The sequence below is a fragment of the Spermophilus citellus genome (genome assembly GCF_964194105.1).
Source record: "Spermophilus citellus genome assembly, chromosome: 4".
In the NCBI taxonomy this organism is placed as follows: domain Eukaryota; kingdom Metazoa; phylum Chordata; class Mammalia; order Rodentia; family Sciuridae; genus Spermophilus; species Spermophilus citellus.
Genome location: NC_138185.1, coordinates 146,031,361 through 146,047,381, shown reverse-complemented (window position 1 = coordinate 146,047,381; position 16,021 = coordinate 146,031,361). Strand labels below are relative to the sequence as shown.

At 34.2% G+C, this 16,021-nt stretch overlaps 1 protein-coding gene across 1 annotated transcript; it reads left to right on the top strand.

Moving 5' to 3' along the window:
* Positions 1–14,650: 14,650 nt before the first annotated feature.
* On the top strand, positions 14,651–15,592 carry LOC308648219 (olfactory receptor 4F15-like; the record flags this gene model as incomplete). Its single annotated transcript, XM_081292884.1, has 1 exon — positions 14,651–15,592. The coding sequence occupies one exon, from the start codon at positions 14,651–14,653 to the stop codon at positions 15,590–15,592; it is 942 nt and encodes a 313-aa protein (XP_081149010.1).
* Positions 15,593–16,021: the final 429 nt, after the last annotated feature.

The window sequence follows — 16,021 nt, the reverse complement described above, 5'->3', positions numbered from 1 at the left end:
ATATCAACCATCATCAAGTGGATACACTTTCTTCTCAGCAGCACATGGATCCTACTCAAAGACAGACCATATATTATGCCACAAGGCAACTCTTAGTAAGTATAAAGGCATGGAGATAATACCATGCACCATATCTGATCACAACGAAATGAAATTAGAAATCAATGATAAAAGAAGGAAGGAAAAATCCTACATCACATGGAAAATGAACAATATGTTACTGAATGATCAGTGGGTTACAGAAGACATAAAGGAGGAGATGAAAAAATTCTTAGAGACAAATGATAATACAGACACAACATACCAGAATCTATGGGACACAATGAAAGCAGTTTTAAGAGGGAAATTCATTTCTTGGAGTTCTTACCTCAAAAAAAGAAAAAACCAACAAATAAATGAACTCACACTACACCTCAAAAACCTAGAAAAGGAAGAGCAAAACAACAGCAAATGTAGTAGAAGACAAGAAATAATTAAAATTAGAGCAGAAATCAACGAAATTGAAACGAAAAAATACATTGAAAAAATTGATAAAACTAAAAGTTGGTTCTTTGAAAAAATAAATAAGATAGACAGGCCCTTAGCCATGCTAACGAAGAGAAGAGAGAGAACTCAAATTACCAACATATGGGATGAAAAAGGCAGTATCACAACAGATACTACAGAAATACAGAAGATAATTAGAAAGTATTTCGAAACCCTATATTCCGATAAAATAGAAGATAGTGAAGATATAGATAAATTTCTTAAGGCATATGATCTGCCCAGATTGAGAAAGGAAGACACACACAATCTAAACAGACCAATAACAAAGGAAGAAATAGAAGAAGCTATCAAAAGACTACCAACCAAGAAAAGCCCTGGACCAGATGGGTATAGAGAGGAGTTCTACAAAACCTTCAAAGAAGAATTAATACCAATACTTTTCAAGCTATTTCAAGAAATAGAAAAAGAAGGAGCTCTTCCAAATTCATTCCATGAGGCCAACATCACTCTGATCCCAAAACCAGACAAAGACACTTCAAAGAAAGAAAACTACAGACCAATATCTCTAATGAACTTGGATGCAAAAATTCTCAATAAAATTCTGGTGAATCGAATACAAAAACATATCAAAAAACTTGTGCACCATGATCAAGTAGGATTCATCCCTGGGATGCAAGGCTGGTTCAATATACGGAAATCAATAAATGCTATTCACCACATCAATAGACTTAAAGACAAGAACCATATGATCATCTTGAGAGATGCAGAAAAACCATTTGACAAAGTACAGCATCCCTTTATGTTCAAAACACTAGAAAAACTAGGGATAACAGGAACTTACCTCAACATTGTAAAAGCTATATATGCTAAACCTCAGGCTGGCATCATCCTAAATGGAGAAAAACTGAAGGCATTCCCTCTAAAATCTGGAACAAGACAGGGATGCCCTCTATCACCACTTCTATTCAATTTAGTTCTCGAAGTACTAGCCAGAGCAATTAGACAGACAAAAGAAATTAAAGGCATAAAAATAGGAAAAGAAGAAATTAAATTATCGCTATTTGCGGATGACATGATAATATACTTAACAGACGCAAAAGGGTCTACAAAGAAGCTGCTAGAGTTAATAAATGAATTCAGCAAAGTGGCAGGTTATAAAATCAACATGCATAAATCAAAGGCATTCCTGTATATCAGCAACAAAACCTCTGAAATGGAAATAAGGAAAACCACTCTATTCACAATATCCTCAAAGAAAATAAGATACTTGGGAATCAACCTAACAAAAGAGGTGAAAGATTTATACAATGAAAACTACAGAACCCTAAAGAGAGAGATAGAAGAAGATCTCAGAAGATGGAAAAATGTACCCTGTTCATGGATAGGCAGAACTAACATCATCAAAATGGTGATATTACCCAAAGTTCTCTACAGGTTTAATGCGATGCCAATCAAAATCCCAATGGCATTTCTTGTAGAAATAGATAAAGTAATCATGAAATTCATATGGAAAAACAAAAGACCCAGAATAGCAAAAGCAATTCTAAGCAGGAAATGTGAATCTGGAGGTATAGCGATACCAGTGTTCAAACTGTACCACAAAGCAATAGTAACAAAAACAGCATGGTACTGGTACCAAAACAGGCAGGTGGACCAATGGTACAGAATAAAAGACACAGAGACTAATCCACAAAGTTACAACTATCTTATATTTGATAAAGGGGCTAAAAACATGCAATGGAGGAAGGATAGCATCTTCAACAAATGGTGCTGGGAAAATTGGAAATCCATATGCAACAAAATGAAATTGAATCCCTTTCTCTATCCATCCACAAAAGTTAACTCAAAATGGATCAAGGAGCTAGATATCAAATCAGAGATGCTGTGTCTGCTAGAAGAAAAAGTTGGCTCTGATCTACATATAGTGGGGTTGGGCTCCAAATTACTTAATAGGACGCCCATAGCCCAAGAGTTAATAACAAGAATAAACAAATGGGACTTACTTAAACTAAAAAGTTTTTTCTCAGCAAGGGTAACAATAAAAGAGGTAAATAGAGAGCCTATATCCTGGGAACAAATTTTTACCCCTCACACCTCAGATAGAGCCCTAATATCCAGAATGTACAAAGAACTCAAAAAATTAAACAATAAGATAGCAAATAACCCAATCAACAAATGGGCCAAGGACCTGAACAGACACTTCTCAGAGGAGGACATACAATCAATGAACAAGTACATGACAAAATGCTCACCATCTCTAGCAATCAGAGAAATGCAAATCAAAACCACCCTAAGATACCATCTCACTCCAGTAAGATTGGCAGCCACTATGATGTCAAACAACAATAAGTGTTGGCGGGGATGTGGGGAAAAGGGTACACTTGTATACTGCTGGTGGGAACTGCAAAATGGTGAGGCCAATTTGGAAAGCAGTATGGAGATTCCTGGGAAAGCTGGGAATGGATCCACCAGTTGACCCAGCTATCACCTTTCTCGGACTATTCCCTGAGGACCTTAAAAGAGCACACTATAGGGATACGGCCACATCAATGATCATAGCGACACAATTCACAATAGCTAGACTGTGGAACCAACCTAGATGCCCTTCAATAGATGAATGGATTAAAAAAAATGTGGCATCTATACACAATGGAGTATTATGCAGCACTAAGAAATGACAAAATCATAGAATTTGCAGGGAAATGGATGGCATTAGAGCAGATTATGCTAAGTGAAGCTAGCCAAGCCCTAAAAAACAAATGCCAAATGTCTTCTTTGATATAAAGAAAGCAAAGAAGAACAGAACAGGAAGAGCATGAGGAAAAGACTAACAGTAAACAAAGACGAATGGGGGGAGAGAAAGGGAGAGAGAAGGGAAAGCATATGGAAATGGTAGGAGACCTTCAATGATACACAAAATTATAAGAGGTTATGAGGGGCAAGGGGGAGGGGGGAAAAGTGGAGAGAATTGAACAACAGCAGAGGAGATAGAGAGGGAAGATGGGAGGGGAGGGGAGGGGAGGGGGGATAGTAGGGGATAGCAAAGGTAGCAGAATACAACAGTCACTAATATGCCATTATGTAATAATGTGAGTATGTAACAGTTGTGATTCTGCAATCTGTATTTGGGGTAAAAATGGGAGTTCAAAACCCAATTGAGTCTAATGTATGAAAGATGATATATCATGAGCTCTGTAATGTTTTGAACAATCAATAAAAAAATAAAAAAGAAACTATAGATCTCAATAACACAATTAATAACTTAGACTTAATTGACATATATAGAATATATTAACAAACATCAAGCAGATACACTTTTTCTCAGCAGCACATAGATCCTTCTCAAAAATAGACCATATAATATGCCATAGGGAAACTCTTAGCAAATATAAAGGGGTAGACATATTACCATGTATTTTATCCGATCATAAAGGAGTAAAATTGGAAATCAACGATAAAATAAGGAAGAAAAATTCCTACATCACATGGAGAATGAAGAATATGCTACTGAAAGAACAATGGGTAACAGAAGACATCAAGGAGGAAATTTAAAAATTCTTAGAGATAAATGAAAACACAGACACAACATATCGAAATCTATGGGACACTATGAAAGCAGCACTAAGAGGAAAATTAATTGCATAGAGTTCATTCCTCAAATAAAGAAAGAGCCAACAAATAAATGATCACACACTACATCTCAAAGCCCTAGAAAAAGAAGAGCAAATCAATAGCAAATGCAGTAGAAGGCAAGAAATCATTAAAATCAGAGCTGAAATTAATGAAATCAAAATAAAAGAAACAATTGAAAAAATTGACAAAACTAAAAGTTAGTTCTTTGAAAAAATAAATAAGATTGACAGACCCTTAGCCATGCTAAGGAAGAGAAGAAGAGAGAGAACCTAAATTACTAGCATACAGGATGAAAAAGGCAATAGCACAACAGACTCTACAGAAATACAGAAGATAATTAGAAATTATTTTGAAACCTTATACTCCAATAAAATAGAAGATAGTGAAGGCATCGATAAATTTCTTAAATCATATGATCTGCCCAGATTGAGTCAGGAGGTTATACACTACTTAAACAGACCAATATCAAGTGAGGATATTAAAGAAGCCATCAAAATATTACCAACCAAGAAAAGCCCAGGACCTGATGGATATACAGCAGAATTTTACAAGACCTTTAAAGAAGAACTAATACCAACACTCTTCAATCTATTTCAGGAAATAGAAAATGAGAGAGTACTTCCAAATTCATTCTATGAGGCCAAAATCATCCTGATTCCAAAACCAGACAAAGACACTTCAAAGAAAGAAACTTCAGACCAATAACTCTAATGAATATAGATGCAAAAATCCTCAATAAAATTCTGGCAATTTTGATACAAAAACATATCAAAAAGATCATGCACTATGATCAAGTGGGATTCATCCCTGGGATGCAAGGCTGGTTCAATATATGGAAATCAATAAATGTAATTCACCACATCAATAGACTTAAAGATAAGAACCATATGATCATCTCGATAGACATAGAAAAAGAATTCAACAAAACATAGCATACCTTTATGTTCAAAACACTAGAAAAACTAGGGATAACAGGAACCTCAACATTGTAAAAGCTATCTATGCTAAGCCTCAGGCCAGCATCATTCTAAATTGAGAAAAATTGAAGGCATTCCCTCTAAAATCTGGAACAAGACAGGGATGCCCTCTCTCACCACTTCTATTCAACATAGTTCTGGAAGCACTAGCCAGATCAATTAGACAGATGAAAGAAATTAAAAGTATAAAAACTACAGGAAAAGAACTAAACTAGCACTATTTGCTGATGATATGATCCTATACCTAGCAGACCCAAAAGGTTCTACCAAGAAGCTTCTAGAACTAGTAAATGAATTCAGCAAAGTGGCAGGATTTAAATCAATACCCATAAATCAAAGGCATTCCTGTATATCAGTGACAAATCTTCTGAAATGGAAATGAGGAAAACTACCCCATTCACAATATCCTAAAAAATAAAATACTTGGGAATCAACTTAACAAAAGAGGTGAAAGATCTATACAATAAAAACTAAAGATCCCTAAAGAGAGAAATAGAAGAAGACCTTAGAAGATGGAAAGATATACCTTGCTCATGGATAGGCAGAATTAATATTATTTAAATGGCCATATTACCAAAAGCACTTTACAGATTCAATGCGATTCTGATCAAAATCACAATGGCATTCCTTGCAGAAATAGAAAAACCAATTATGAAATTCATCTGTAAAAATAAGATACCCAGAATAGCTAAAGCAATTCTAAGCAGGAAGAGTGAAACAGGTGGTATCACTATACCAGATCTTAAACTATACTACAGAGCAATAGTAAGAAAACAGCATGGTACTGGCACCAAAATAGGCTGGTAGAACAATGGTACAGAATAGAGAACACAGAGACCAACCCACAAAATTACAACTACCTTATGTTAGACAAAGGTGCTAAAAGCATGCAATAGAGAAAGGATAGCATCTTTATCAAATGGTGCTGGGAGAACTGGAAATCCACATGAAACCAAATTAAATTGAATCCCTTTCTCTCACCATGCACAAAAGTTAACTCAAAATGGATCAAGGATCTAGGAATCAAACCAGAGACTTTGCATCTAATAGAAGAAAAATTTGGCCCTAATCTCCATCATGTGGGATCATGCCCCAAATTCCTTAATAAGACACCTATAGCACAAGAGTTAAAACCAAGAATCAACAAATGAGACAAATTCAAACTAAAAAGTTTTTTCTCAGAAAGAGAAATAATATGTGGAGTGAATAGGGAGCCTACATCCTGGGAACAAATTTTCATCCCTCACACATCAGATAGAGCTCTAATCTCTAGGGTATACAAAGAACTCAAAAAGTTAAACAACAAAAATCAAATAACCAAATCAAAAAAATGGGCCAAGGACCTGAACAGACACTTCTCAGAAGAGGATGTACAATCAATCGACAAATACACAAAAAAAATGCTCACCATCTCTAGCAATCAAAGAAATGCAAATTCAAACTACTCTAAGATACCACCTCACTCCAGTAAGAATGACAGCCATTATGAAGTCAAACAACACCAAGTGCTGGCAAGGATGCGGGGGAAAAGGTACACACATACATTACTGGAGGGACTGCAAATTGGTGCAGCCAATTTGGAAAGCAGTATGGAGATTCCTTGGAAAGCTGGGAATGGAACCACCATTTGACCCAGCTATTCCTCTTCTTGGACTATACCCAAAAGACCTAAAAGCAGCATACTACAGAGACACAGCCACTTCAATGTTTATAGAAACACAATTCACAATAGCTAGACTGTGGAGCCAAAGTATATGCCCTTCAATGAATGAATGGATAAAAAAATGTGGTGTAATGGAATATTACTCAGCACTAAAAAATAACAAGAACATGGCATTTGCATGGAAATGGATGGCATTAGAGTATATTATGCTAAGTGAAGTTAGACAATCCCTAAAAAACAAAAGCCAAAAGTATTCTCTGATATAAGGGGGGTGACTCAAAATGGAGTAGGGAGGAAGAGCATGAGAAGAAGTTTACCACTAAATAGGGAAGAGAGATGGGAGGGAAAAGGAGGGAGAAGGGGAATTTCACGGAAGATGGAAGGAGACCCTCATCGTTATACAGAATACATGTATAATGATGTGAGGGGGGAAAAAGTGTGTCACATTAGATTGGGTAGAGAAAAGTGATGGGAGGGGAGGGGAGGTGAAGGTGGGAAAGGAAGGACAGCAGAATAAAATAGACATTATTATTGCTGTGAGTATATACCATGACTGCATGACCAATGTAATTCTGCAACCTGAACACTCAGAAAAATGAGAAATTATACCCCACCTGATTCAAATGTATGATATGTCAAAATCATTGTACTGTCATGTGTAACTAATTAAAGCAAATAAAAAAAGAAAGAACACATAATCTGTTCAATAAATCATCTGAGTAAATCATCTCAATATACATTTCTCAAAAGAAAGAGTACAATGGCCAAAAATACATGAAAAAAAATGCTCAATACATTAAGTCATCAGATGAATGCAAATCAAAAGTAAATTAAGATTCCATCTCATTTCAGGCAGAATGGCTTTTAGAAAGAAAACGAAAAAAAAAAATAATAAATACTGATGAGCATGTGGAGAAAATAGAACCCTGTACACGGTTGGTTAGAATGTAAATTATCACATTTGCTATGCAAAAGAGTTCAGAGATTCCTCACAAAAACTAAAAATACAATCACCATATAATCCAACTGTACCATTCCTGGTTATACACCCAAAAGAAATGAAGTCAGCATACAAAATAGATACCTGCATGCCCATATTTATCATGACACTATTCACAATAGCCAACTTAGGAACTGCCCTAGATACTCATCAACAAATGAATGGATAAGAAAAATATTGTATATCCATAATGAAGTATTATTCCACCATAAAGAAGAATGAAATCATGTCATTTGCAGGAAAATGGATGGAACTGGAGTACAGTGTGTTAAGTGAAATAAGCCAGATTCAGAAACATAAGTATTGCATGTTTTCTCTCATATGTGGATGGGAGAAAAATACAACATGAAAGTAGTATGGGAAAATTTGAAAAGAGGAAAGAGATTGAGACTGAAGGGGCAAGACAGTAAGAGGGTGGATGTGATCAGATTACTTTATATGCCTATATGGAAATTTCACAAGGAAATTCATTATTTTGTATAATTGATATATTCTAATCGTTATTATAAAAAAAGAAAATATTTTAAAGAGCACATTTAATAGTAGTTACCTGGGGTAGGTAGTTGAGAGCAGGATTATAAATTTTACTTCTATTTTGCATGTATTAAAATTATTTTATCATGAATAATTTTACCTTTGAACAGAACAAAACAAAGAGCAAAGTTGGAGAAATCACATGTCTCCATTTCAAAACTTACTATGCATCTACAACAATATAAGCATTGTGGCACTGGCATACAGTATACACATATACAACCCAGTTTGTAACTCCAAAAATAAACCCATTCATGGATGGTAGTTAATCCTTGACAAGAGTGTGGAGACTGTTCAAGGGAGAAAGAATAGCCTCTTCAGCTAATGCTGCTGGGACTATTATATATCCATAAGCAAAATAAAAAAATTGAATCTGTACCTCATACCATATGTAAATATTAACTTAAACAATCAAATGTCTAAATGTAAGAGCTAAAACAACAAAGGCATTAAATAAAATGGACATAAATCTTTGTGAACATTTAGGAATGAATTAGATTTGACTTCTAAAAGCACAACAAAAATAAAATATAAATTGGATTTCATCAAAATTAAAATTTCATCAAAGGATTCTATAAATAAAGTTAAATGCCCACAGAATAGGAGAAAATATTGCAATCAAACATAAGGGTCTTGTAATCAGAAAATTTAAAGAGTTATTACAACTTAAGGTAAAATTGCAAAAAAATCAATTAAAAATGGATAAAGAACTTGAATAGAGATTTTTACAAAAATACATTAATGGTCAATAATCACATGAAAATATGTTCAACATTATTCATTAGGAAAATGAAATAAAAAACAATGAAATATAACTTCAAATCCATCAATAAGTCTGCTCTAAGAAAACAAAGAAACAAATTCTGATAAGGATGTGAAGAAAGTAGAACACTTTCACATTGCTCTTGGGAATGTAAAATGGTATAGCCATTGTAGAAATATGTATGACAATTCCTACGTATATTAAACAGCTATTCAAACCAAATTTTGTATGTATGTTCATAGTAGTAATAGTCACAATAGTCAAAGGTAGAAAGAATCCAGATGTTCACCACTCAATGAATGGTTAAATGAATATGGTACATCCATTCAATAGAATATTATTTAGTCACACAAAAAGAATAATGAGCTGATATGTGCTTAAATGTACATGAACATTGTAAACATTATGCTGAATGACAGAAGCCAGACACTAAATAGCAATCTGTTTTGATTTTATTCATATGAAATGTTTAGGACAAAGAAATCCTTAGAGGCGAAAGCAGATTGGTAGTTTGCATGTGTCTAGGGAAAGAGGACACTTAAGAGTGATTACTCAATGGATATGATATTTCTGTTAAAGGTGACAAAAACATTTTAGAATTTTGTGGAGGTGATGATCGTAAAAATTGCGAATGTGCTAAATACAACTTAATTTTGTTCTTAACGTAATTAATTTCATGTTATGTGAATTTTAGCTCAACAAAGAGAAATAAAATTAAAAGCTAAAAATGGATAAACAAAGAAATACGATTTTAAATTCTAAGATAATATTTTTGTCACTCAATTTGATTCAGCACAGTTCTTTCAAAATCATACTTAGATTCAACTTTCCTTTTGCTTGATATTAAGTAAAAATATATCTGTGGTTTAAAATAATCTGTTATTATTAACACACTAAATCTCTTATTATAAAACCTCCAGATTAGGTATTGCATAAACCATAAACTAAAATATAGTAAAATGGTGATAATTAACAGTAATTTAATTAACAAAAATCAAGTTTGTTAAAACAATGTATTGAAATGGAGTTCTGATAATCAACAATATCAAACGCTATGACTAAGGGCGTGTGGCATTTGGTGTTGTACCTGTGTGTATCATTTTCTGGATCCGCATTTCAGGCATTCTTTCAGTAGGCCTGGCACCAGCCTGAGTAAAAAACACCACAGTACTGAATTCACAGTGGGAGCAAGAATTCTAGCTCCCTTTCTGCTTTGAACAGCAGAGACACAACCTCATTTGTTAAAGAGAAATATTGCCTTTCATCTCACAGTCTTGTTAGAAAGAATAAATAAAAATATGCGTAAAAAGGCTAAGAAAAGGAAAAGATAAATAGGTCTGTGAATTCCTAGTTGTATGTAATAACAACAATTTTAAAAAGGAAACAATATGTTCTACTGGTTATAACCATTGACTTTGAAATCAGAAAGCAATTGGGTTTGTATATCAGATGACACCAGTGTGGTGATCTTTACCAATATATTTAATCATCATTTTAGTTAAAATTGGTATATATAAATAGGGGTGTTACTTGCATAAATGGGATAAAAAGCTGATATATTTGTTTCAGAGAATACTGCATGAATATGCTTCCAAAAGAATTTTAATGATGCTTATTTAATGAGTTTGTTAATAGCTATTCTTTTTTATTTTTGTTCTAAATTATATTTAATGTGTTAATAGACAATAAAATGTCAAATTTTAATTTTTCTTTAAAGATATTTTGTTCTCATATTTTATTAGAGTTTCCTTTGTTTTCTATCTGCATTCCTAATGGAATGGCTAATAATATTTTTTTTTTCCTTTAAGGCCATAAACATTCAAAAGTAGAATTCCCATGATAAATGACTTGGGGACTCAGATCACCAGTCATCAGGTGGTCAACAAATGCTGTTGTTAGGTGGTTGTTAGAGCTGGAGCAGTTGTGAGAGGCACTAAACACACAGCACCAAACAAATATTTCTTGAAAGATCCAGTAATAGTGCAAACATTATTTTTCAGAATAATTTCTTCTTTGTTTTGAGTAAGGTAAGTTGAAACAATACCATGAAAGTTAATAACCTATAAAAATTGTCAGTTATTTTCTTTGTATAGTTTGTACTTAGTGTGCCTATGCCAAAACATTGAAACTCTTTCTCATCTCCATTTCTGTTTTTCAATTTAAAAGCACCTATTGAACATCTACTTACACTGTCTTTCCAAAAATAAGTTAGAATTTTTATTGCTTCATGTGCCAGGATTATGTCTTTATTTGTTGGGAAACTTCTGAGTCTAGATTATATTTCCATAGGGACTATCGAAGACCTTAGAAATTTGTTTTACAGTGAATTCTCTCAGACCAGCTATATATGCATGATAATTTCAGGACTAAAAATTATTTTTTTAATAATTCCACTGTCATCACTTTTCACAAGGATCAAGATGCAGGGTGAACATTCTTTACCTAGAAACTATGATCAATTTACCCTTACATACATATGTATGTGTGTACCCACCTAACCATGCATCTCTCAAACTCACAGCATTGTGGGCCAGGATTTATGAATAAGATACAGTCCCTGCTCTCAGGAAGCTCATGGATCTACTATGGGAGACAGGAGACCACTCAGGGGCAATTACACTGTGAAACAAATAATATACTAGGTTTGCCAATACAATGTGAAAGCAAAGAGGAGGAATGTCTAATCCAGGCTGGGTAGAGAGGGAGACGTCTCTGATGAATTGACACATGGGATGGAGATCTGATCAGCTAAATAAAGAATGCTTTAAAAAATATGTGTGAACTTGAGAAATTATGAAAGAACAAATACTGCTCAGGTCATGCAACAGGTTTGTGAGGGGGACAGGCTGAGAAGCAGGGTAGATGGGCAGTAGACAGATTCCAGGAGCTTTATCACCACACTAGGATGTTCCCAAGGCAGAGGTCAGTAGGGAATTTAAGCAGGGAGCAGGCAGGAAGGTGCAGGAAACGCTGCCTTGGTAAGCTGGTTCAACTGCCTCCCTTTCACCTTTGTGCTGTTCCTTCTTGCCTGTGTTCTCTGTTTCTTCTCTTTCCTTGTCCAGGACCCTCTCTACTCTCTTCTCCCTTTGTCTTTCATCTCCTGCCTGGAATGACAGACATATTTACAAGAAGCCAGCAATAGGAAGGTGAGGTTTAATGTTGGTGATGTATCCTTACTGAGAACAGGCTCTGTGAACTATTTATAATTTTTTTAATTAAAAAAAAACAGTTGTTTTCATATTGGTTTTTACAAAACTTTGTCATAATTTGTAAGTGCTCATTTGAATGATTCTAACACCCTTACATTAAATTTCTAGGGTTCTTTGCCTTTAACCTCTTAGTTTATACTTAAAATAAACTATTAAATCAAAAGCAACAACAGGTTGTTGTAAATAAACGTAGACATAGGAAGTGAAAGTCTCGTGCACCTCTTTTTTTCAAGATTCATCATTGGAAATGTTTGGTGTGTTTCTAGAGAAACTTGTTATTCAAAGTATCTGATTATTTTTATTTTGGGCAGTCTCTTGGTTTTTGGTTAAATGGAAATCTGTCTAGATTTATATAAGTGAAACTATTTGGGTGATTTTAATAGCATCATTGTAGAGATGTACTACAATGTGATTAATACCTTCACTGCGGATTCACGTTTCATTCACATTCTATTATGTATGTGTACATACATGTATTCACATATATATGACATTTGCTTTTGTGCTGGTATGTCTGGAAATTGATGTGTATATTTTAAATTCTAACAAATAGTGTCAGTTTATAATACCTTAACAAATAAGACTGGCTTCTATATTGAAGCCTTGAAAATATTGTGAATTTTTTTTCTCTCAACTCTCTCTTCCCTCTATATCTCTACTTCTTCTTTTCTTCTTCCCTATTGATTAGTAATACAAAACCAATGAAGCCCTGTCTTCTGAGGCTGAGCACCAAGAAATATGTTTATTGGCTAATCATATTTGTTATTCCTTTTGTAAGTTTCCTGTGCCTGCTTCCCCATTTCTCCAAATTAAACCTTCCCTTTATGGAGTTAATATATTGACCTTTGATAAATAGTTATATTTTGATTAATCAATGACAACACTTTCCCTTCCTATGAAGATAGTTTTATTAATAAGGAATTTTAAACATTTGGAAAATAAAAAAAAATAGAAAAAGAGACAAATAAATCTGCCATTTTTTAACACTCATAAAAAAATCTATTGGTACTGCCTTTTTTGAAACTGAATTTTTTATCTTTATAAAAATAATTTTACTCATTTTGCAGAATTGGAAATATACTGAATGCATGTGTATGTATATATGTATGTATATACATACACATAGATTGTGTATATATACACACATATTTTCTATTTTAGAACATGCTATATATGTATATGTATGCATACATATGTATTCCAGAATATGCATATTTTAACTACATACATTGCATTGTTAAAAACTCTTGACACAGATTTGAATTCAGGTTGTGAGTCACACCTATTGTCATCACCTCAATATTTGTCCCATTCCCTATTTTTCAGTCCTGCTACATTTTATCCCAGCCATTTTCTACAAAATTTTCTACCCACTTCCCCTGGGGCAGAGCCTCCTGGCATCACTCTTTTTTATGCCAGCCAAAGTACCTGATTTGCGTCCATAAGCCTTAGGGTGTACATTCCTGTGTGGCCTGCCTGTGCTCAAGTCATTCTTGACTCTAATGTGTACATGGTCTCCCAGCAGCTCATGATGCTAATTTAACACTAATTTAATTTTATGACTAAGTTCTAAGTCATAAGTTAAGGAAATTTTAATGCCTACTTTGCGCCTTCTAGAGAAAATGTATCAGTGTGCAGTCTCATTATCACTGTAGGACAGTGTCTGTATCTTAATAGCTTCATGCATAGACATCAATGTTTAAAAACTGATAATTTATTATGTAAAACATAGCACTTCATGATATACTATTTATCCTTCAAGTATGAGTTGAACTTTTAATGATTATTGACTATCTGGATTTCACCTTTTAACAATAGTCTTTATGTCTACTTACATTAAAATGATTTATTTTATTCCTTTTCTTTATCAATATGGAAGAAATAATTTTGTATTAAATATGTTAGTAATTGGTCTGATATTTTGCCACTGTTTTCAATAATTTGTTTGTACTTAAACCATGCGTTTTTGTTTATAAGTCTGGACTATCCTACTTACCCATCAGTAGTAACGATCCTGTTCAGCAGAGTCAAATAATATTGTTCTCATAGTACTATTCATTTTTGTGTCCATAAGCTAATCTTTTCCTTACAATATATTTTCTGAATATATTACAGTGTGACTATTTGTTTAGCTTCACCTGAAATCAAGATCTATGTCCTAACTTGGAACTTGACATAGTTCCTCAGATATAGTAGATGATGAGAAGTATTAGTCCAGTGGATGAATGATGGCACAAGTTTTCAAAACACATTGTAGATATGTGAAATGATTTTTCTTTAATTAAGACTTTTGAAGCAATTAAATCTGCTGGTTTCAATATTTCTGAAAAATAGTTTTTAATAATTTTTTGGTTTGTGTCTTTTAGGTAATACCAGACAAATTCAATGTATGAAACAAATTATACTGCCGTATGTGAATTTGTGTTTCTAGGACTTTCTACATATGGACCAATTCAGCATTTCTTCCTCGCCTTCTCTACAGTGTTGTACCTCACCATTGTTCTGGGAAACATCCTCGTTGTGATTACAGTGACCTTCGATGCTCATTTACATTCCCCCATGTACTTCCTTTTAGGAAACCTCTCATTTATTGATTTATGTCTTTCTACCTTAACGGTTCCCAAGATGATTTCTGACCTCCTCTCTGGACGCAATACCATATCATTCCAGGGGTGTGTCATCCAGATTTTTGTCCTTCATGTCCTGGGTGGATCTGAGATGGTGCTCCTGGTAGCCATGGCCTTGGACAGATATGTGGCCATCTGCAAGCCCCTCCACTACCTGACCATCATGAGCCCACGGATGTGCAGTTTGCTTCTGTCTGGTGCTTGGCTTATTGGTATCATTCACTCAGTGGCCCAGTTAGCCTTTGTTGTCCATTTGCCTTTCTGTGGTCCTAATGAGATAGATAGCTTTTACTGTGATCTTCCTCAATTTATCAAACTGGCCTGCTCAGACACCTACAGCATGGAGTTCATGGTGACTGCCAACAGTGGGTTCATTTCCACAGGTACCTTCTTCTTATTGATTATCTCCTATATCCTCATCCTGTTCACTGTATGGAAACGCCCTTCAGGTGGTTTGTCCAAGGCTCTCTCCACCCTTTCAGCTCACATCTCTGTGGTGGTTTTGTTTTTCGGACCATGCATCTTTGTTTATATGTGGCCATTTCCCACAGTACCAGTGGATAAGTTTCTTGCCATTTTGGACTTTCTGATCACACCCATCCTGAATCCTGCCATTTACACAATGAGGAACAAAGACATGAAGCTGGCAATGAGGAGACTGATTAGTCAGCTCCTGGGTCTGAGGAAAATCTCCAAATAGCATATAAGTGCTCAAGCGGAAACTTCTATAGGCTCTACTGTAAACATAAGTGTTCAAAGGCTGCTATCTTGAGACAATTTATTTTCCTTTACTCAGCAGTTATAGTACTTTGAATAGTTTATTTCAAGTGAATAAGCAACAATAATATCATATTTAATGGTTGTCTAGAGCAATTTTACATAGCTTAAGAACTTAAAATACATTTTGGTGTGGATGATATTTTTATTATTCCATAGAAAATCAATTTTTTACATAAATTCTAATTTACAGTTTATATTTGCAAAGCTACTGGTTTAAGTTGACATTTTCCTCTCTCATTTGGTTGAATAATAGTCTCATATAAAAATAGTAGCTATTTCTCATCATATTATTTTTTAGTAAACAAGTAAGTTTCACATTCTATATTGACCATTTTATTATTCCTTATTT